General features: G+C 43.7%; 1 protein-coding gene across 2 annotated transcripts in view; it reads left to right on the forward strand.

Annotated features, from left to right (window-relative positions):
• TP73 (tumor protein p73) overlaps positions 1-23750 on the forward strand; it is a 376712-nt gene that overhangs the window by 110762 nt on the left and 242200 nt on the right. For both annotated transcript variants that reach the window (XM_069239944.1, XM_069239945.1), the window contains exons 2-3: positions 9235-9330; positions 14344-14470. In XM_069239944.1, the coding sequence (XP_069096045.1) occupies positions 9235-9330; positions 14344-14470 (223 nt within the window). The remainder of the gene's footprint in view (positions 1-9234; positions 9331-14343; positions 14471-23750) is intronic.

The raw sequence follows: 23750 nt of genomic DNA on the forward strand, positions 1-23750 counted from the left end.
GGCATGTAGGGGGCACAAATAAGGCCCCCCTATGCCACCCAAAAAAAAATAAAAAATATAAAAAATTATACTTACCTGAATGTCCCTGGGGTGGGTCCCTCCATCCTTGGGTGTCCTCCTGGGGTGGGCAGGGGTGGCAGGGGGGGTCCCTGGGGGCAGGGGAGGGCACCTGTGGGCTCATTTTGAGCCCACAGGCCCCTTAACGCCTACCCTGACCCAGGCGTTAAATAGCGGCGCAAATGCGGGGTTTTTTGACCCGCCACCTCCCGGGCGTGACTTTTGCCCGGGAGTATAAATACGACGCATTTGCGTCGCCGTCATTTTTTTAGACGGGAACGCCTTCCTTGCATCTCATTAACGCAAGGAAGGCGTTCACGCAAAAAAATGACGCTATTTGCCCATACTTTGGCGCTAGACGCGTCTAACGCCAAAGTATAAATATGGCGTTAGTTTTGCGCCGAATTTTCGTCGAAAAAAACGACGCTAATTCGGCGCAAACGGGGTATAAATACGGGCCTTGGTCTCTCACCTGAGACGGCGCATGTGCTCTCACCTGTGACACATTTTGTTAGCTTAAAGGGGGCTTAGAACACGTCCATTGCTTATCATTGGTTGGCCTTACCGTCATCTTTTATGCTGGCTCCTCTCTGCTCTTTGGTCTTCACTTCTTCCTGTGTTTTAAACTCCTCAGAGCATGACTCCTTTCTTACTGAGGGCTCATCTCTTGCTCATGCTTTCTGTTCCAGGCTACTTTTTTTTCTTCTACATGCAACGCTCACTGAGAGTGCATGAGCTTGCAGGCTGCCTTCCCTCCTTCCCCATCCCGCTCCCTGTCATTGCTTGCCCAGTCCATTCCCCCTCCCGCGTGGTTGCCCTGTTGTCATTATTTACCCTGCCCCACACCCCCCTCCACTTCCCTCCTCTCCCCTGCCCCTTCCCCTGTCACTGCTTGCCACTTCCGCCAGAGAAAGAAGTGCCATGATGCAGCCCAAGGTGGCTGCGCCTTAATGCTTTTTTTCTCTAACTTTTAGCCCTGCTGCACAGCAGCTGCACTGCTGTGCAGCATGACCGGAACACATTGACCAACCAATAGCTCTCGATTAGGTCAGACCTATTGACTTTACCAATGCATGTTTTTCAGTGAAATGTGTTCACTGATATCCTACACCCTAATTTTAATGTTAAACATCTTTATAAAACAAAGAGATAAATGTATTAATACGGTTTGTTTGTCTCATTTTTGTTACATTCTAAACTGTGAGTTATACATGCTTGGAGGTATGGAGATACCATTTGAGGAGTAAATGAAAATGAACTATTTTCACATAATTAATTGCATTATTACTCAATGATAAAAGGTTATCAACCTCAGAAGATTGAAAAGCTGAGTTGGTTTCTTTGAACCTGCAGATTGAGGAATTCTCTTCAGCAGGTATGTGGACTCTTGAAATATTTAACAGTTACAGCCCAGTATTGGAATGGCCTGTGACAAATGCATTTGTAGGAGTATTGTAGGAGCCTCGGTGGTGAGATACCAATCCCACACTGTATGCCAGAGTAGAGGTGCTTAGTGACATCTGTAGATTCACCAGTTCTGACATATAGCAAACAGCTGCAAGGAGTGAGCCTGGTGCATTGTAAGAGCATCGTTAATGTCTCTGGCCTATGATACCAGAATGCACCGCAAACCAGGCAGTTTGACAGCTCTAATGATGTCTGAATGGAGTTTTGTAAATGCATATGATGTGCCGGGATTGGGGTGCGTAGTAATACTCTGGATACCTCACTAACCAGTACTAAAAAATCACAATTTTTACTGTTGAAAGCACTGTAGGTCGCTTGGTAGACTGGTATAGGGAAGGAAAACTGAGGACTACACCCAGTGTTGTATTACCATTTGCATTCTGGTACTTATAGTTTATTTTTTATTTTTCATAAATACAGGACTGCAGGCAACAAATGCATTGATAAAAAAAACTAAGTATGGCTGCTGCGTTACCACGTAGTGCCTCTGTTCAAGAAGGTTGCACTGCGTGCTGATAGAACGAGGAAAGGGGATCTTTTATGAAGCTACTGTTGAGTGAGTTCATGTGCTTCTCTTCCCTCAGTTAATGTTATGGTCACTCCACTGTCAATCGTTGGAACTGAGAGAACAATATAATCATTGTGAACCATACCCAAGAACGTCTGAAGTATGGGCCTTGATTACCCACAGAAACTGGGTCGTCGTTGCGTTCTCAGCATGAACATGAGGAGAAGGCTGGCCATGAATATATGTCAGATGATGGTCAAATGCACGAAAGACTGAGGAAGAAATAGAAGAACAGAGGGCCCCAAGAAACAGAGGGTCCTATGAAACAGATAGTGCCACGAAACACAGAATCCCGGAAAACACAGTTCTGTGAAACAGAGGACCCCGTGAAACAGAGGGTTCCATGAAACACAGCGCTCCATAAAACACAACATCCCATGAAACACATCTTCCCATGAAGCACTGCGTCCCCTGAAACACACTATCCCATGAAACATATGGCCCCGTAAAAAAACAGGGTTCCATGCTTTGGCACATTTTTGGTTGTGTTTATGGACACACTCCATTCTCTGAATATTCAGGAAAGACGTGAAAATGAGTCTGCTACCCCTCATACTCAATAATATTCTCAAACAAATCAACAAAAGTGCCATGTGCACCGACTGCAGATTTAACCTTTATCACATTCTCGCCCAAAATGTTTTCTTTTCGATTTTCTATTTTTGTTAGGGAGGCAAAAGTAGGGGGCGACATTTTAACCTTCTCCCAAGTAAAAACAAAATTCATCTGCAGGACAGCAAAGTGTTATACGTATTTTAAAACAACCACAAATTACAAGGTGTATTGTTTCTGATGCTTTTACATAACGTGTTATTTGTCTCCAGCTCAAATGCTACTCATTTTATCTATCTCGGAAGCATGAATGGCTGAGTCGGTCCTTGGGAGATTACATCTTCTGAGATGGTTTATGATGCATAGAATAATGGTGCCACTTGTGTGGTCTTTTAGCGTTCATCATCATTCATTATTGTAGCAGGCTAGAGCATGGAGGTGTGGTTATAAATGCATGTCGGCATACAGTGTGCCCTGTGATGGAAGGGGTTAGTGTATTGCATAAGGGTCTGAGCTCTTCTTTGAATTGTATATGCTGATACTGTGCTCACGCATGCATGCACTTGGAAGAATGTAAGAGAAGGGTAGCAAATTAATTCATGCATGTGCATTACACACTAAGGCCCATATTTATACTTTTTTCGCACCGCATTTGTGTCATTTTTTGACGCAAAAGCGGCGCAAACTTAACAAATACAATTGTATTTCGTAGGTTTGCGCTGCTTTTGCGTCAAAAAGTGGCGCAAATGCGGTGCTAAAAAAGTATAAATATGGGCACAAATTCTCCTAATGTTATCAATCCAGTGAGCTGTATTTGAATTAACCTCCCTTGATTGCAAATCTCATGTGCTAGCATGCTCTAGAAAAGTTTAGTTAGTTTTTCATCAAGTGTACCCTCATTACTTACATCCCACGATCAGTGGTGGTTCTGCAGAAGCTGCGTGGGTGCAGTACCTGGTCAACACACACATGCAGCCTGCAGTGGTTTATGTCAAAGTATTGGCTACTGCAACATCATTCTACTGAAACATAGTTTCCAAAATATCGAGGGCCAAAGTATTGACAAGTATAGATTTATTATTTGTAACTTCACATCAATATCCCTTGAAGATATATATATAGATATATATATAAATATATATATAGATATATATATATATATCGTCATCAATGTATATAAATAAATACATAATTATGTATACATATGTGTGTGTGTGTGTGTATATATATATATATATATATATATATATATCGAGAGAGAGAGATTTAGGTAAACTAAGCCTATAGTTTGGCCACAATTATTTGGAAGCACAATATTTTGGAGAGTTTATATTAAAGTGAAGTACCCAGCTCTATATTTTTACTCGCATTCCTGGCTAGCACTATCCTTCTGCTTGCACACCTGACCAACACTGTAACTGTACTCTGTGCGTACATGCCTGAGCAGCCTTATCCCTATGCTAGCACACCTGACCTATCCCTGTGCTCTCCTCCCTGGTCAGACCTATTCCTGTGGTATCATGACTGGTCACCCATAGGCTGGCAACCCTAGCCAGCCAGCCCTATTCCTGTGAATTCATACCTTTGGCGGGTGTCGTCCTATTTTAACTTCTTTTTACCCATCTGACAAACAAGAACCCCCATAGACCTTCATGAGGATATCTTGATTTTCAAATCAGTGTCCATAAACGAGCTATTTCTTCATTTACATTAACGGGACCTGGCTGAACCCGCTGTTTTCAGTCCTATGCAGTCCTGTGTCTGTGCTGGGTGACCCGCACAGCCCCGTTGCTTTGTTCGAATATCCAGGTCAGATCTATCCGTGTTCTTGCGATGGTTAGTTGTGACTGGCCTGGGGGCTTGGCGTGGGGGGTGCACCCCTGGGGCGCCCTAGGTGGGAAGGAGGCCGCGCCTCGCTGGCGCGTGCCGCACTCCAGGAGGAGGCCCGTCAGAGATCCCACGTTCAGAAAACCGCGAGGAGCCCTCCCTACTACCGGTGTAGCGTTGGCTGGAGCACAACGTTGGCTCCCCTACCTGACCCGCAGCCGCGGACAGGCCTGGGCTTGCCCACCTTGGCACTTCCTCACAGAGAGAACCGTAACTGCTAATTCTTTCTTTCACGCGCCGAGCCCGTGGAGGCCTGACCAATGCCTGACAGGAACACAAGAGACAATGAGTGGAGAGGAAGTGGCAACATTGGGGTGTAATGAGTTCTGCGCTCCGCAGTAATCACCGAGGGCCTGTGTGTGATGTCCCAAGACACGTGCGTGACGCCGCGCCAGGCGTCACCTTGATAATGCAGCAGGAACTTGATGCAAATGAAGCAGGCGTTTCACTAACCGCGTACACCCACTTGTGTGACTGGAGGGGTTGTTGCTACCAGCAGGGCTTATGTTGGATGAAAAATGTATTGAGGATCTCTCAAAGGGGTGTGAATTTATCAGATAACTAGAAATCCTTTCCAAGATGCGTGACCTATATAATGAAGGGTTGTGGCTCAAACACCTTAAATGAAAATCCTGCACTTCCCATACAATAAAACTAAACCCATATTTTGTTGCCTTATGAGTAAATAGATTTGATAATATATCAGTTCTGAAAATATGAGACTGTGAATTTAATATTGTAAGGTCTGTAATCTTCAGTGTGTCTCAATCCCTTCTGTTCCTACCTACACAACACTTTTTACTGCAGTCTCTCTGTTATGCCATTTTAATTCCTACCTCTTTCTGAAATCCTCCATCTGCATACCTCACTCCTCATCTCTTTCCTCTTCATTATGCAGTTTTCGCTCTTTCCTGCATGAACTTCCCTGAATCTCCTTCACTTTACCACCCCTATGTATATAACGCACCCACGCACCTGTAAGTACTGCATCTTGTTTTACTTTCATCCTATCAATATTTTGACAGCTGTGTACCTCCGTCACCAACTTTCGCAGAGACTCACGGTTGCGATTAGCACAGAAGGCCAATGTTCTCTGTGATCTGCAGAGAGGACAAGGACTGGATGAACTTGTATTCTGAACACTTTAATGACCCATTGAAAACCACTCTGAGAAACTTACACTGCCATCAGCCTCAACCTCAGAGCGCTCAAACGTGGCCTACGGCAAACACCCACCCACAACCTGAACGCACAAAGAACCTAGAGGTGACTCAGTTCTTAGTACACACTATATAAAAGTAATAATCTAAATGAAAAAAACTACAGAAACAAAACATCTTGAAAAAAAAGGAAACAGTATAAAAAGGAACAGCATCACTATCATGGATTGCCTTAATGGTTTTTACATTGACTGATCAGAAAATGATCAGTGTTTTGCATCTGAAGTTATAGTCATGAACATAGGAACTGGTAGAGACCCATTTCAATATCGGTTTTTAATGACTGCTGGTGTAAGAGCTGGAAGGGCTCATCCCACTTAAATCCTGGGCTGTCAGGCAGTTAGTGGAACCTCAGCATATTAAGCCTGGAGGTTGTCTTAAGTCTGTGTGGACCCAAGACAGTAAAGGTGGCATTAAAAAAAATAAAAAAAAATCTCATTGACACCACACCACCACCTTGGTGTTTACTAAAGGAGTGGTATAAAATACCACATTTGATCTGTGTTATGTTATGTTAGTGTAACTTGTATGGTGATTAATATTAATATGGCATCAAAGTACATTTTGTATTTGGGCACCCTTTTCACTGGACCTGGGGATGCTACCAAACTATTGCGTTTGATGTTTTGCTGGCCTTTAGTTGTGTGAGGTTCGTACAGAGTTAGTTCAATATTAGAGGTGGTTGGTGTAGGATAGCCTGATGGCAAAATGAGTTAGATTTTGGAAACACTGCAGGCCGGAGGGGTGGGTGAGTGGTGGCAGAGACAGCGCAAACAACAACAACATCGGAGGGGCAGGAAGGATGGTGCAAGGAACAACAACAGGCCAGGGGGTCAGGCAAGCAACAATACAAGCGGGAGCAGAATAAGCAAGCAACAACGTGGGAGAGGGTCAGGACAAGCAAGCAACAATGTGGGAGGGATGGCAAGGATGGTGCAAGCAAACAACAACATTGGAGGAGGCGAGCCAAATGTAGCAAGCCACAATGCAGGAGTTGTTGGGAGAGATGTGGCAAGCAATCAACAATGTAAGAGGGGTGGAAAAATGGGGAAGCAAGCAACAATGCAGGAGGGTTGTGGGAAGAATGGGACGAGCAAGGTACAATGTGGGAGGGTTGGGTGGGACGAGATAAGCAGGCAAGAATGCGGGAGAGGCAAGCAACAATGCAGAGCAGAGCACTGTGAGACCCTTATGGAGTGCGACAACTAAAACAAAGCGATCGCTCTGAAAATGCGAAGCAATGCTTGGGCCCTGCTCCAGTGGAGGCACAAGCAGTCAAAGAGGAAGTGAATGAGTGTAAGCCAACCAATGGTATGCGATCGGCAAGCTCTAAATAAAATGGCCCACAAGCGACCATGCATGCACTCTCTCAAATGAGACCTAAAAGTGATGTGATGTTGTGTGCATGTTGGGGTGGTGTAATTACACTTGTATGCTGGCGTTTTTTCCGTTGCCTATTCGTGTTTTGCTTGACATTTGCTTGACTATGCTGCTGGTTTGGAAGTTACTTGTCAACCTCTGACTCAATTGCAATAAGAAGCAAACCATGTAGGTGCAAGGAACAGGGAAAATTCCTGAAAGGAATTGGTTGACTTACATCCTGTCCAGGTCATCCTTTTTAGCATACCATGTCATGTCTGATTGCTTGAGCCAGTTTTGTTGGATGTGTGTCACAACATCGAGGCGAAAATGTTGACTTACAACAATATCAACCCCTCTTATTGACTGCCACATTATCGGGAAGATAATTACAAGCAAAGAGGAACTGATTTACTGTTTTTAAAGCCACATCTATATACCTTGATGACTTATCAGTATTTAATATTGTGGAGACAATACTTTTGCAGGTTCGTCTTTCAACCATCTGTGATTTTGCAATCTCCTTTTTTTAAATAAAAGCTTGTTTTTACATAGCATTTGTCAGCCACGGTGTTTCGTGTTTCTCAGCACTGTAATTACAGATACTCCTACTAGTCAATGATAATCAATAACCATGGGAGGATAAGACACGGGGTCGGGAATTAAACCCTTGATCTACTGATGACATTCTGGTCTCTGTTGCAATCAAATGCAGAACCATGAGGGCACTTAGTTTATTAAGCACTTCAGGATCGTACATGTTGTGGTAAAGCGCTATAAAAATGTGCTTCTTTAGTTCCTAATTGCAACTGGTATTTTGATGTCTTTCATTATATGTGTGGGTCTACAAGTCACAGCATACAGAGTGCTGTTGACCTAAGAAGCAGATGGGTTTATGGGATCAGGAATGACACGAACCACGTGTTAATTAGGCACCTACCCTCTTTTAGTCCTGTAGGGTGCATCATCTTTCATCTCTGTTTTGAAAGCCCTAAACAATGTTGATAATTTTGCAAAATGTTGTGTTTTTCTTACTTAGTATTCCTACCAGTCCAAATACCTCTCCCTTTCAACTGCCTCTCAAGCCACTCTTGTGCGCCCTGCTGGTGTATAATGTATCTTACCGACGCCCCTGCTCCCGAAACCTTGAAGCTTTAATTCCTCTGGAGCAGCTTGAGCTTTTTTCACTGCCCACTAGGGGGCATCGAAGCTGCTCAAACATGCGAGCAGACGGTTCAGACACCGAACCCATTTATTCTTCTCCGCCAAAGCAGCCAACGGGAGGTCTACTTCTGCGTCCCCTGCGGTGATGGGTTTGCATGACGTCGTGTAGAGAGAGCTGACCCCCAATAATTTCGGGTTATGGGTGAAGAAAGCGAGACCCTGAGTACTGACTGGCCAGTGCCATAACATACAATTCACGTGATACTACTTAAAAACTAACAGTCGTAATGATAACTTTTAACAAAACATACACAAAAATATTCCATTAGATAAATGATAACTACTAGGGACTGGGTATATAAGGTCAACTGTCAGGAGGATGATGAGTGTGCCACCTAACATATAACATATTTGACATAACACGACATAACGTAAATCAGTGCTTTAAATGGGCAGGCACTGTCCGGTACTGAGTACCCCCACTTCTTTAATTTGGAGGGGACAGTACCTGCACTTCTCAGCACCGGTGCAATACGTTACAATGGATGAGTGCCGGTACTTCTCAGGAGCAAACAGGTACTCTAAATAGAGAGTACCTGCACTTCTATATTTCCATTTAAAGCACTACGTAACATAATATAAAATGACTTAAGGTCGATATTAGGGAGTCACATGTGAACTGAGAAGCTTGTCGGATAATTGTATTTTAGCACTGTCTTTCCAGACTAGTCCACCTGTAAAATAGATTAGAAGGCTTAAGCATTTACCGTAGGCTTCTATGTGCATTATGGAGGCCACAGGTTTCAATCACTGACTTGATTGCCTCAGCCCTCCTTCCATCTGCGGTTGATAAAATGAGTGAGTACTGGCCCGTCCATAGGCTCCTTACTGTTGAAACGCTGTTGTTTGCACCAACCAGTATCCAACAATCTAACGCATTTCTATCTCCTTTGCTCTCAGAGTCATCTACCCCCTGTCGGATTCACCCATCGGAAAGATGTCCCAGCCACCCGCAGCCGACGAAGGGACGACCTTTGAGCACCTCTGGAACACCCTGTAAGTGCTTCTGTCCGTTCTTTGCAGAGTTTAATTTGAGCCGTGATTGTCTTTGGGGGGGCACCGGCACTTATTACACTTTTCTGCAACTGGCAATTCCCAGTGAAAACAGAGGAAGAGGAAGACGGAAAAGCCTCGCAAGGGGGTAGCAGAAAGCTGCAAGAGCGAACAGGAGGGGCTTGGAGTGGCTGTAAATGGATTAAAGAGGCCCGAGAATACTTTAGGATTACGCTGACTCGGTATTCTGTGCTCGCACATTTAACTGCAGCAGCCGTGTGCTTCAGAGGAGAGCTTTAGGCATTGCTTTTATTTGCAAATTAGGCACTGGTTCTCTGCCTCCACGGCATCACACGCGCTCATTTTGCATGGGTTCCTTGGCCGATGGCCCGTGCAGCACAGGTCACATGGAACAGGGTAGAGGATGTGGAGAGTGCCAAGTGGTCGCACCTGCGCATTTCGACGTGTCTGTACACAAATGCGCAAATATTTCATGCGCACTTTTACTAGAAGCCTGAGTATATAGGAACTGAAATGTTAATGTTGACTAATAACACTACTTTTTTACTAATAATTTTAGCGGTTCTGGCTATTTATTTTTACTTGTTAAGCATACCTCTTTCATCTTGCAAATGTCCTTAATTCTTTCTTTTAAATGAAGAGTTTTTCATGTGTTCATGATGGCCTGCGTCCCGCTTGGCCTCAGACAGCATTTTCTTTTCAATATTATTTCACACAAGCAGCTTGGTATTCGCAGCTCGCAGCTCACAGCGCACAAGCTAAAGCTGCTGTCAGTGAAATGCAGCCACTCTTAGGTTTCATTTATAACCGAGTAACCTAAAAGAGTGTGCTTTTCCGGAATAATCTCGGGAGGCCAGCCTATATTAAGGCAGTGCACCCACCTGGTCATCCAGGGTAGCTCCCTTTTAGGTAGGGTGACCAGGTTTTGAGGAGCAAAAAAGACATAAAAAAGGGACTAAATACTTGACTCTCACTTTTTTATCTGGCCTGTTTCGTTTTTTTGCATAGCTTTGTGAATGTGTGCCTATACATGTGTGTTTACACACACACACACACACACATTTATGACTATATATTTAAAATTAGATATGGCTTGACCTCCCACCCTGCATCCCCAACCCACCCCCACCCACCTCTCTCTGCTCCCCACTCCGTCTCTCTGCTGGGAGCAGGCAGGGGACTGGCTTGCCTGACAGTAACAGATTACTTTAATTATTCAATACTTTGGAGGAGTCTTTAACTTATGCTTCCCCAGATGATCTGACCTTTGTCCAAAAAAGTGGAACTTTTATTTAATGATCTGACCTTTGTCCAAAAAAGTGGAACATTTATTTAATGATCTGACCTTTGTCCCAAAAAAACTGGACATTTATTTATAATTAAGAGAAGCGCCGGGACACCGGGGCAGTCCTCTAAAAGCCGATACTGTCAGGGGAAATCCGGGACGTCTGGTCACCGTACTTTTAGGGGCACAATCCCTCACCCGTGAGGGCTGGCTTGCTTTTTTACTGGGCTGTGCTCCTGGGTTAGCCGGCACTGCAGTGCCCAAGGGACCCCACAAGGGGGTACTTTGCCTCTCCCATCCAGTAACCCAATTGTAGCCCAATGCACCATTGGTAGGTGAGAGCTTGTGCTCCTAAAAGGGAGTCACCCTTGAAGACCAAGCCGGGTCCAGTACCTTAATATAGGCTGTACCTTAATATAGGCTGGTGCCCCCAGATTATTCTGGAGCAACACACTCTTTTGGTTTTTTGATTTATGTCTCACAGAGAGGACGTGTGCTAGACCAATAACCCTCTGTGCCCCTCTTGAGTCTGATAAATTTGATGTATAACATTCTACTGTTGGTTGAAGAACTTGCACTCAAATAAAACACCATCACAATGTCCCCTTCAACACCCGAAATTCGTCCAGCCCTTTCCCAGTGGGCCTAGCACAAGACTCAATGTTGGATCCTCTTCTGTTATCACTTTGCACCTTTTCTTCAGATTACGTTATTTCCGATTTCTACTTTTACCACATGCATGTTCATATCCACAAATTATTTTTTACTTCCCTTCTTTCATCATTTAGCCACCCTCCGCCCCAAGTATCCTACTCCGTTAGAGACTGCGGCCAGAATTTACAAACACTTTCATCAGGATTGCATTACTTCTGTAACACAAACTTACAAAACCGACACAAAGTGGTGGGGATTTACAATCCAATACAAACCACGATTTGCAAGAAAAGACAAATTATGCTTTGCTTTGCATTTTTATAATTTTCACTCATAGTAACACTGTCTGGCAGAGATTTCACTTCATTAGTATCCATTCAACAACTAATGCAGCAATAAGTAAATGAAAGATGACTGGCCAGTTAACGTTTGCAAGGGCCTTCTACAAAGCAAGAGCACATGGTACAACGCGTTTTGTATCTTGCGATCTGTTTGAGCTAGAAACTATTTTTTTTGGCAGAAGTCTGCAAATTATGCAACAGAAAATGGATCATGTGGCAAATGTGGCAAATCCATAAACATGAGGAAAACTCCATAGCCGCAGAATCATATTATTGCATGTCCTTCGTTTTATTCCAGTGGAAACTGTGTGATTCTGTGCAAAGCACCTAATCTCCCAGTGCCCAAAATTGTATACATTTGTAAGAAAAGCAATACAATGGTAAACGTGTGTAAATGCTGTTGTGAAATGTAAAGGTGTAAACTCCCAGCTGGTGTACAATGCTCTGTTACTAACCAGCTAAATTGGTTCTGTCTTAATGCTAACACATACATACATATGATCCATCCTGCTCTACTGATCAAAATTGAAATCATGTATGTGCTGAACTCATCATCATCTTTCTCAGACCGACAGATCTATTTTTCTAACTTTCATCCAGAAATCTTGGAGTGCTTTAGATACAAAAAGGACCACATTCCTAATTTCTACCATAGCTGCTGCAACTAGGTACCAACTACATTATATGTAGAAAATCCATACCAACCTCCCATTTCTCCATGCCTAGCCCATTATGAATAAACTTGTAATGAGAAAATTGCCAAATGACAGAAGCCTACTCATTGTCCGCTTCCCCTGATATCTTCATCAACTTTTTAACATCTGCTGTCTTTGCTCTCCCTCAACACAGCCCACTTTTTGCGCGCTCAGCGAATGGCCCTTCTGCTTCTTTCAATTCAATCAATCAATCATTTCTAAAGCACAGCTAATCACCCATAGGGTCTCAAGGCACTGTATGTAGGCGTGCTGCTCAATCGAAGAGCCAGGTCTTGAGGTCCTCCCTGAACTGCTTGTTTGATAATGTCTGCCTGAGGTTGGGGGGTAGTGTGTTCCATGTCCGGGCTGCTAGGTAGGAGAAGGATCTTCCGCCTGCTGTACTTTTCAGAGTTGTCTGTTGGGTACTTAGAAGTCAAGGCTGTGGTTGAGGTAAGCTTAAAGCTTAATTCCACTTTAAGATCATCATTTCAATGTTTAAATCAATGGAAGGACCACCTCCACAGTGCTATGAAACTCTCTATAGTCATGCACCTTCATGTCATCTGTGTACCTGTGTTCAGTTGCCTCTACACTGGTCACAGCCATCATGTACACAATTGGGCCATCACTCCTTCCACCTTTTTGCCACAGTGGACTCTTCTGCCTTTCCATTGCTTTTTCTGCCTGCTCAACAGTCACAACGTCAGCTGTGAGTCAAGCCTACACTGGCATGCTTAACCTGCATACCTCATTCTTGTATCCCCTAACTCCTCCCCTTGCTGTCTTGATCACCAATTGTGTAATGTACAATATGCAAATATGTATGGTGTGCATCATCATCAATCTACGTACTTACTTGTCTGCTGCCTTCACTCACCGTCCTCAACAACCAAAATCTCATCACTCTGTGTAAGCTCATATTTGATCTTATCCGTATGTTTCCTTAGTTTACTACATGTAGTATTTCTTAGAAAAATAACATTGCCCCTCAATTAAAACAAATACAAACTCAAATGTGAGTCCTTTTTTGGTGATTGCTGCCTCCAACCCCGCACCACCTAGTCTTGGAGGACCAGTGATATGTTAGAACTGGAGACAACCTGTTGTGACTTACACGTTTTTTACTAAAAAGGCACAGCATAACTTCATGCAGTCGTCTTTAGGAATATTTTAGGGTACATGAATTTTCTAAGGTCAGGAAGCTCGTTTTTTATTCAAATTGGTGCAGTAGAGGAGTTTTCTTCTGATAACCCCCTTTAGGCTTTCACACCAGCATGAAGTTGTTAGAAGAAAACTCAATTTTGCACCATATACCATATACCAGATTTTCAGGACAAGTTCCCTTTTGAAATCTATTGTATGTTTAGAAAGTATCAGAGGTGGATCTCCTGAAAGTCTGCCACAAATCTACCTTTTCTGGACAGACCTGATGTAAAATATAAATCTCGGTTTGTACCAGGACGCATTTCAGGACATTTTTGACACTTAAAAGGTTAGGACGAATGATTTTGTTCTTAGTAGGCAAACGTTTTAAAAAGCATGATCGGAGGTATGGCTGTCTTTTTCAACCGCTAAGTAGGCCTATCCTGTAAAGAAATAAGAGATTTTCAGACAAATAGGTGTCTTGAAATACTAGCCGGGCTGGGATAATGTCAGTCGCGTTCAATGAGACCAGTCATTCAGAGGATTCTAACCCTGCCCAGTCTACCTCTCAAAAAGTGTTCAATCTCCTTTAAAGCCTGCCAGACTCTGCCTATGCTTCTGTCACATGATCAAAAGACTGGGCGCCTTTGGAAAGGTGACTGAATGTGACCATAATAATGAGAAATAAGTTGTGCTATGTATGCAAACCTCTGCTCCCTCTTTATTTCCTACACAGCCTCACTATACTGGCCCACATCGACATTATGAGGTGGGGACACAGGCGGTACCCCAAACAACCAAATATTGTGGATATTTTGCGCTGCAGAGCATTGTGTGGCCTGACCAAGTTGTCCCTGCCTTTCTTCTCTTTCCCCAGGGAACCTGACAGCACGTATTTCGATCTTCCTCAACCCAATCACTCCACCAGCAATGAGGTGGCCAGCCGTCGGGGTGAGGTGAACATGGACGTCTTCCAGATGAGGAGCATGAGTGAATCAATGATGGTGAGTGTCCTCATGTCAACAAATTATCAAATTCTTTTTATTTATGATTTTCTGCAGATTCCTAGTGGTTGTGTGGCATGCAGCAAAAGCTTTAAGTAGTACACCCGGTTTGAGTGCAGAGAGGAGGGGTAGTTTTCAGAGATGCCTAGAGTTGCTTGGGATCACAGGATCCAGAGTCAATTTTTTGTAGTGTTGTGGAGAAGCGTATTTTGGGAGGCAGGTTGAAGACATCGTCCAGAGCATTATAGTGACCCCATGACAGTTTATCTGCAGGACTAATGTGTGGTGACTCTAGTAATGTATATTTAGGCTCTTCTTGCATCTCTGGAGGCTCTACTCATGTATGTGGCACCTCTATTCTTGTGTCTAGCAGTATTAGTCGCATATTTCACAGCTCTAAGTCATGTATGTTATGGTTCACCTAGTGAAGGTGGCAGCTCTTTTCTTGTGTATAATGATGCCAGCCGTGTATGTGGCGGCTCTATTTATGTGTTTGTCAGCTGTACTCTGGTGTCTGGTAGCTCTACCTTTGTGTGTAATGACTAGTCATGTATACGGCAGCTCTGTTCATACAGGTGCAGCTCAATTCTAATGTGTGGCAGTTCTACCTTTGTGTTGAAATACTCTAGTCAGATATGTGGTGGCTCTACTTGTGTACGTGATAGCCCTTCTTTCATGTGTGGCAGCTCTAGTGTGTGGCAATTTTATTCTGGTGGGCAACAACTCATGTATGTGGTGTCTCCTCATGTGAATGTGGTAGTTCTACCCCTGTTTGCAACAGTTCTATTTATCTATGTGATAGCTCTAGCCATGCATGTGGTAGCTCCACTTATGGAGGCATATTAATGAGTTGGCCATGAGGTGCAGCACAGCAAGTATCCTTGCAGTGCTGCACTTTGTACTGCCAGGGAAAGGACAGACGTGCGCCGTATTTAAGTCAATATGATGCATTCCTGCATTTTCCTCTGTGCTGGTGCCCTTTGGCAGCCTAGCCGTAATGCAGGCACCCTTGCACCATGGTGCAAGGGTGTCTGCATTGCATCCAGGATTGTTTCCGTGCAGAAAGGGGCACCTTCCTGCACAAAACAATCCCCTGAGGCATATTCCTCTATGCAGCACACATAGAAAGAGAGAGTAACTGGGAGAAATAAAGATATTTCTCCCTGTTTCGCTTCCCCTGGGAAAGAGTAGCATTTTGGTGCATTCCCAGGTTTACCAGTAAATCTGGGAATGTATCAAAATCCGTGGGAGGTGTGTGGGAGCACCCATGCAACGCCCATGGAACGTCTTCCCAGGCACTGTAAGACAATGCAGTGATTTGCACAGCATTGCCTTACTCCAGATTTATGGAGCCACTCAGGGCCACCAAAAATGGCCTTGCGTGGCTTCATAAATTGCATTTAAGGTTTGTGCTGCGCAGTACCACGTTGCATGGTGCAAATGCAATGCAGATCTGCTCATAAGTATGCCCCGTCATATGTAGTAACTCTAGTCTAGTGAACGCTAGCTCTGCCATTGTGTGTAACAACTCCGTTCATGAACGTGCATTGCTCTACTCGTGGATGTGATGACGCACATTATGTGTGTGGTGGCTCTACCCTTTTATGTAACAGCTTTAGTCATGTGTGCAGTAGTTCTGCTATAATTGTGGCAACTCTGCTCATCTGTGTGAAAATTCTGTATGTGTGGCAGCTCTGCTTATGTGTAGCTGGTGTTCAGAGTCTGTGACCAGTCTTCAGTGACCTGAGTTGGTTTCTACATCCACACCATGGAATTTCATTCAAAGAGACCACACACACAGACCACTGGCCAAGTGCAGATGTTAAGGCTTCATCATAGTGAGAGTATATAAGTGATTTGCCACCTTTACCAGTGATGTCATGCCATCAAATTCATTGGGGTAGTAGAAATGAAATCAAATACTCTTTGGTCCCGTTGCCAATGACATGAAAAGAAGCTATGTCACACAACCTTTGCACTTTTAAGAAACATATGTTTTTAAAAACACACGAATGCTCTATTCTAATGAATAGTGAATGGTTGCAGTAACAAACAACTAGCTACTGGACTCAGAAAAAATGAAAGGCATACTTTTTTTAAATAAAAAACAGTAGTCATCAAGGTGCTTAGACTGCAGACGTTCCGTAGCATCAAGAACAACTCAAAGTAGCAAAGTAGGGATAGCAATTGCTACATCTAGCTGCCCCTAAAGGATGACATTCTTAAAGTACGTTGGTGGTGAGCTTGTAGGCGAGGTGTATGTACTTCCAAACTATATAAAGATCTAGCACCGCATTGACGCACCAGTGGGTAGCGCTGGTAACTCTTGTGCAGGGCAGCCACGTGCAAAGCCATGTCCTTAAAGCACAGAATTAATGAGTAGTCATGGCTAGAAGGGAAGACTTAAAGTTGGCAAGCAGAGGAGGGCTCTTGGGGCATTCATGATGCGGGAATATCTATGGAGGCAAAACAAGGCGGCAAGTCCTACGGTAGAAAAAGGAGGATATTTAGGTCCATAAAGAAAGTTATCATAAACAATATAAGGAGGCAGTGGTGTGATGAAACATGAGGGGGCCACCAGTACAGTACATGGACTCCCCCCGGACTCACTCAGGAGCTCTCAGGCCAGAGTACATTGCTGAGGGGGGCCCTTGGAGCTCAGCCCCTCCCCGCACTGAGGGGGCTGCGGGACCTGAGTTACACCACTGAAAGGGGGCTTTTGTTACTACTCCACAAATTACTGGTGAGGTCTTACCAAGAGTAATGTGTCTGGTTCTGAAGACTTCATCCGTAGTATTGAATCACGTTCTATTACCTCATAAGGATCTCATCTGTGGAGAACCTATTTGTATTATTCTGTTCCATTCGGAAGAAGGGCTAATATAGAGTATCATCCAAAGGCATGGATATCTCATTTCGAATATTTTGTCCTTTTCTTAAGGCCTCATCTGGAGTATTTTGTCTTGTTCTGGAATCTGGCAGTATCAACTGGAGTACTGCACCAAGGCCAGTATACCCACATGGAGCATTCTGCTAATTTCTAAAGCGTTCATTTGAAATATTTTTTCCTGGTCTAGATGAATCATGAGGGGCTCTGCGTGCAGTTCTGAAGACCGCAACTGTAGTATGGTGCCCATGGCTTGATGTTCCAGCTGGAGTAATATGCCCAATCTCTGTTCATCTTTTCTGGGGTGATGTGCTACGATCCGAAGGCCCCATGTAGAGTATGGGGCCCAATTATAAAAAGCCCCATCTAGGGAATTTTGCCCAATTCTAAAAGCCATATCTAGAGCACTTTGCCCATTTTGCCCCACCTCTAATATTGTGTCCAGGTCAGGTGGCATTATTTGACGCGTTGTGTTAAATGCTGGCTATCAAGGCCAGAATGAAATACACTGGAGATAACAAACACTGAGACCTGGATGGTGCATATTATTTTTTAATTCCTAAACCCGAGGCCCAAGAGCCCAAACACAAGACAATGGAAGAAATGAAAAATGTGGAAGCAAACAATGGACGAGATTATATGGTTACCCCTGCAGTTTTACCAGATGCAATGCACCAATACCTAAAACCCTTTAATGGTCATTAGAGCACTTCTCGTCCAGAACCCAACTTTCCACTGATAACTCCTCTTTCCAGTCAACCAATTACCAACTAATATGGTAAAATATTAGAAAAGCAACAAATATATTTTTAAGCACTTTCTTCTTGCATCTAACCATCAGTTCACCCAGATGCCATCAAAACATATTTGCATCATCCAAAAAACTGACGAGACTTGTCAGCAACCATGTCCATTCAAGCCTGCAGAATCTTGGCAAAGGCACGAACCACACTGCGATGTTATGAGCTGATGCATCCCACATCTCCATGCTTCAACATGCAAACCACCAGCCCCCATAAAATACCACACACTGAAGGCGGGGCGCCACCTCTCTTCCCAGAGAGTAAACCATTCTGTAATTTGCTCAGGCAGGGACACGCCAACACCAGTTTTACAACAATATGCATGTATCACTTAATGACATTTAATGAGGGCTGGAAGAGCACAGGGATCCAAAAGAAGAAAAATGTTTGTTTTTTTTCATTTTTTTTTTTTTGGTGGCACAGCTAATGTTCTGATCGGATACCTTTGAGATGAGGTATTGCTTTCTCACCACAATTAGAAATTTATCTGGATTATGCTCTGAGCTCATTGCTGCTCCGGCATGTCTGAAGGCAAGACCAAACATACACTTGACAGAGAAGTACAAGCAGGCAAGGTTGTGGCATTCTGAGCAAAGATACTATGTTAGTGCTGAGTGTTAGATGTTTGATAATGTTCCTTTTTATATTCAGCTCCATTAGTGACCACTACTGCGTGGTGTATAGTAGAATAATATGCACCAGTGGGTCACAAAAATTCCAAAACTTTCTGTAAATGTGAAGGATTTTGAAATTGGAGGCTACAAATCAAGTTGGTGCCCTTAGTTTGATTTATGGGAGCAGTGCAAGCCCAGTACACAGTGTATACCATGTACGATGGGAGGTCTCAATTGAAGCGCTGACCTAAAGAGAGTATGCATTAGGAGGAAAAAAGATAATGTGGTATGCTACAGTCTGGAATATTGCTTTGCCTCTTAGAATTAAAAAAACAAATTAGTCAGCTCCAATCTTCCCATTAAAATGGAAATGTTTTTCTGTGTTTATGAATTAAATACAACATTTCATCATTTGTGTATTCAATGTATATTTGTTTTTGCATTTTATATACTGGAAAGATTTAATCCACTCTTTGATCCTAACTTTTTAACGCCTCTTCTTTCAAAATACTTCTCCTTTACTCCTGTTGTAAAGTGGGGCTTTACTTTGTTTTACAGCTCGCTAAGAGGCACTGAAAATAGAGGATAGACAAGCTATAATGACTGCCCAATCAGGCAGCAATCGCTGGACAGGGGATTCTAAGGATATTTAGTAAGCAGTGCTCAAGCAAATTCGAAATCAGAGATGATAATTCAGGAACAGAAAAATTGAAAACTGAGAAAATAGGAAAATGAGAGGAATGTGGGACAGGAAGCCAGGTGGAAGCAGGAAACAATTGAGAGGAAAGTGAGGCAAGAAATTAAGAAATGCCAGAACAAGAGAATAAGAGGAAGACGGGACAAAGGGTTTAATGGGGGCAGAACGGTAAATGGAAATTGAGAAAACGGTTGGACAGGAAGTTGATGGGGAGGAAAACAGCAACTTGAAATTCAAAGGTACTTATATAGCACTAATATCCTGCTAGGGCATCGTACACTTTGTGGTATGGCCCTCGTCCTTTCAGGAATTCGGAGATTGAGAGATTAGAGAGTTTACCTGAGACAAAAGAGTGACAGTAAATGGACAGTGGAGTGTGAGAGTAAAGAGAGAGGAAGGTGGAACAGGAAATAGATACTGAGACTGCACAGGAAACTAAGAGACAGTGCAACATGCAATCAAAAGAAGGTTGGATTAGGACACTGGGAGGAAGCCACAACAGTACACTGAGAACACAATGGCTCAGTGAACTGAAAGGAAAAATTAACAGGAAATTGAAAAAAAAGGTGGAGAGACTTGAGAAAAGCTTGGATAAGAAATGAGGAGGAGGGCAGGCCAGTGAGGTGAGAAGAAGGCAGAGGATGAGAAGATTAGGATGAAAGCTGGACAGTACATTGAAATTAAAACGAGGCAGGGCGTCGAGAGAAGGGGTCAGTTTTTAAAGTTGGGTGACTATGTGTCATTGCTTCCCTGGTACTTCATCAGTGACTAAGGTCTTAGGTAAGAACAAGAGGATGTGGGGATGGTGATTTCTGGATTTCCAAAATGGTGCGTTGATAAAGCTCTAGATAAGACTTTTACAGGTTTATGAAGCACCTTAATTACTAGCTAACTTAAATCAAGACGCGTAAAGAAGTACTCAAGGATAAAGTCAGACATCATTTCTGTTTTAATAGATGGCTTCGTGGTCTGATGAAAAAATCAGGAGGCCAGTGCATCGTATACGGTATTAATTGAACATATGTCAATCTTGCGCAGTTTGATTCACCTTATTATCAGTATTTCCTTGATAAACACTTTCTACGCTGGCATTTGGTTTGCAAGTTCATTCGCTTCTCAAGGCGTATGGTAAGTTCCGTCCACAACAGAGACGTATTTTAGTATATATCCTTTGTCCTAATTACCCATCAACCTTCAGAAAGCGAATGAAAGTGTCAGCAAGGAGAGTATTTTTCAAGAAAATACTGATAATGAGACTGAAGATTGCAATACTCTGAATTAATGATATGTAAATTAGACTGGCCTCTTCGTTTCTTCATTAGACCACGACATTGGCATTGCAGTAGAGATATTGTGGGAACTGATTTTGGGAAATATATAGAGCGTTAATAATATGTTGGTGGATGGGATATCCCCGCAAAACATAACGGATATCTTGTCTGCGTACCAAAATGCTGTAGATTATTGCACGCGCTATAGGATATAATGCACATGTAATACGGCAGTCCTGACACCTCCCATGTTTTTGAAGGAGGATCCCATATGGCAAAGTCTAATAAAGCCCACAGTGTTCGGGTACCCCGCGATAGAGGCTTGTATTAAGAGAAGGTGCTTAATGTCTTTCTGATTGTCTTGTGGGTCTGTACTTCCATTTGTGCTTACATAAACCGTCCCGTGGTGTCAGGCCTGTGCACAGCGTGCAGAGCGTCTCCTTCCGCGGATTGATGAAGGGGTCCATTTTCAGTGGAGTGTTATGTCAGCTTTTATTTGTAAAGTGCAGCATCGGCCGGTGTTTTGCCATTCGTGGCCCTGAACCCACAGACGAGTCGACCACGTCCCAAGGGGACACTGTCTTAGCATCGCCCCCGGGGTCGGCAGTCCCTAGTGTGGGGAGTCGTCAGGAACACAGGAATAAAGCATTCACAAGAAGGCATTTAAGGACCAGTCTCACCCAACTTCTACTTTACTTGTTGCCCCCAAGAGAAATAGTGTGTGATGTGAAAAAGTCCTTGCTAAAGAAAGCTGCTTGGAGTTAAGACCTTCCAATACAGAGAGTTCTTGAGTTGTCCTTCAACAGGTATAAGTGGGACATTCTATACTGGATTTTTCAGTGCGTTTTGAGACGTGTAGTTCTGTTTGTTCCAGTGGAAACTCAGATCACATAAAGTGAAAGAAAAAAAAAAAAGAAGTGGTGAGCAACCTCAGGGCAACATGAGATAAAATGAACTTGTTCTTCTATATATAGCGCTTCATAACACACTTTTTCCATTTCTAACTGCTGCGCATAAGAGGTGTTACTTAGTACTCTGCTTGACAACCTCACAAGGAAAAACTGGTGAGTAGTTCTTGTCTAGATTCAAGCTCGTAGACCTAATCTTTCCGGTTAAGGCATCACAATTATTTTATGATAGATTATAGTGCACTGTAAAGCAACGCGAACAGTTGAATATTAATCGACGTGTGAGATTTAGTTTTTATAAAGAGTGTTACCTTGGTAAGGTTCGAATTCGAGACCTTGAGATCGCCGCCTTTGTCAGCGGTGAGCGTTTAACTCGCCGAACCATCGTGGCGTCTCCCGCCCTCCTCCCCCGCACAGCTACGATAAAGATATTTTCCCTCCCTTGGCAGCGCTTTTCCCACCTCTTCCCGGGTCTTTCCTCGAGGAAGCGGCAGGGACACGGGGGCAGCAGGGGACCAGCTGCAGAGCAGAATGCTAATTATGCTCAGTGCCAGTTTTCGGGTGCGTGCCTGCCCCCAGCTGCACCCCCACGCCAAGCCAGGCAGGCGGCACTGGAGCTAGTTATTGACACCGATGGGAGCGGGCGGGGGGTGCTCATTGCTAACCATCTGTGTACGTTTGGGTCTCGGCGCAGAGGCCGTAATCGCGCCACGCCACCTCAGGGCCCGCCAAGCGCCGACCGCGCTCGTCTTTCAATAATTCTTCGTTTTTATTTGCAGCTAAGCTACATCCCTGCCCCCTAGATTGGGATATCGTTAGTTTACGTTTGGTTTGCAAGACGGTGATTTTTAAGGGAGCACTCGCTCAAAAAACATAGGGGCAGATTTATGGAAAGTGCGCCCCTTACCACCCCTTTTCCACCACCGTGTGTGCGCCGTATTTAAAATATGGCGCATCATGGCGCAGGGTAGAGGGCAATAGCATAATTTCACATGACGCTATTGATGTACTCTGCCGGAGTAGCGCCAAAGTATTGGCGCTTCTCCTGCCGAGTACCAAGGGCTCCATTCTAAAGAATGGAAGTCCCCTTTTAATGCCTGCACTTGAGCAGGCGTTAAAAGTGCCATAAAAATGGCACAAGGAATTTACGCATTTTTTTTAGCTCCCCTAATGGGGGAACGCCCCCTTGGCATACATTATGCCGGGCGCAGGCATAATGTAGCGCAAAGGCTTACAGGGTGGTGCAATGCATACATTGCGCCACCCTTTAAATACAACTCCGAGATATAGGCCTCGTTGGGCCACATTAATGTCATAAATAATGACGTTAATGTGTTGCAGGGTGGTGCAAGGGGACTATAAATATCCCCCATAGTGCCATTAATACACAACGCACAATGACGCAAAAGGAAGTGATGGAACTGAGACGCGATGTATATTATATAGCATATAAACATGCAAATATAGGGAGTAGTTACATCTACTTGTCTGCCAATACAAAGCCGTAGTTCTTTTTGTTGATTCGCAAACCTACATTTAAAGAACAACGCCTGCTCTGATAAACACCTATTCATTTGTAAATTAGGAAATAATGACCAGAAGCTCGTAATGAAATATATTTTAAGGAATGGATATATTGCATAGGGACTAGCGCACTCTTGATCTTATACCTCGCCAGGTAGGTCGGAGAGATGTCATACTAAGTTGAAAATCAGTCATTTGTGACACATTAAAATTGGGACTTGTGCAATAAGGTTTTTGATCATATTGCTAGCTTTCTCCCAACTCTTGAACAATAAGGAGGCTGTTACTTGGGGTTTTAAAACACCCAGTGAGACCACGTTGCAACTTTATGCAATGAGGTACAGAGCTTACATATGTGAGCATTCACCCTGTTGGGGCATAAGCAAGATGAAACTTCAAATATTCCGTTCATAATGAAAGGCACAAGTGGCAGCTCTTGAACAGATGCAACACCAAATTCAGGGTCGCATGATGAGCATGCATCCAAAGCCATTAGAAGTTTGGCAGGTGTGCCTGTCTAGCATGTAGTTACGTTGGTGACTGGGTTGCTCCAAAGGATGCTAACTAACCTGGTAG

Source organism: Pleurodeles waltl, chromosome 6, assembly GCF_031143425.1.
Source record: "Pleurodeles waltl isolate 20211129_DDA chromosome 6, aPleWal1.hap1.20221129, whole genome shotgun sequence".
NCBI classification, from domain to species: Eukaryota; Metazoa; Chordata; class Amphibia; order Caudata; family Salamandridae; genus Pleurodeles; species Pleurodeles waltl.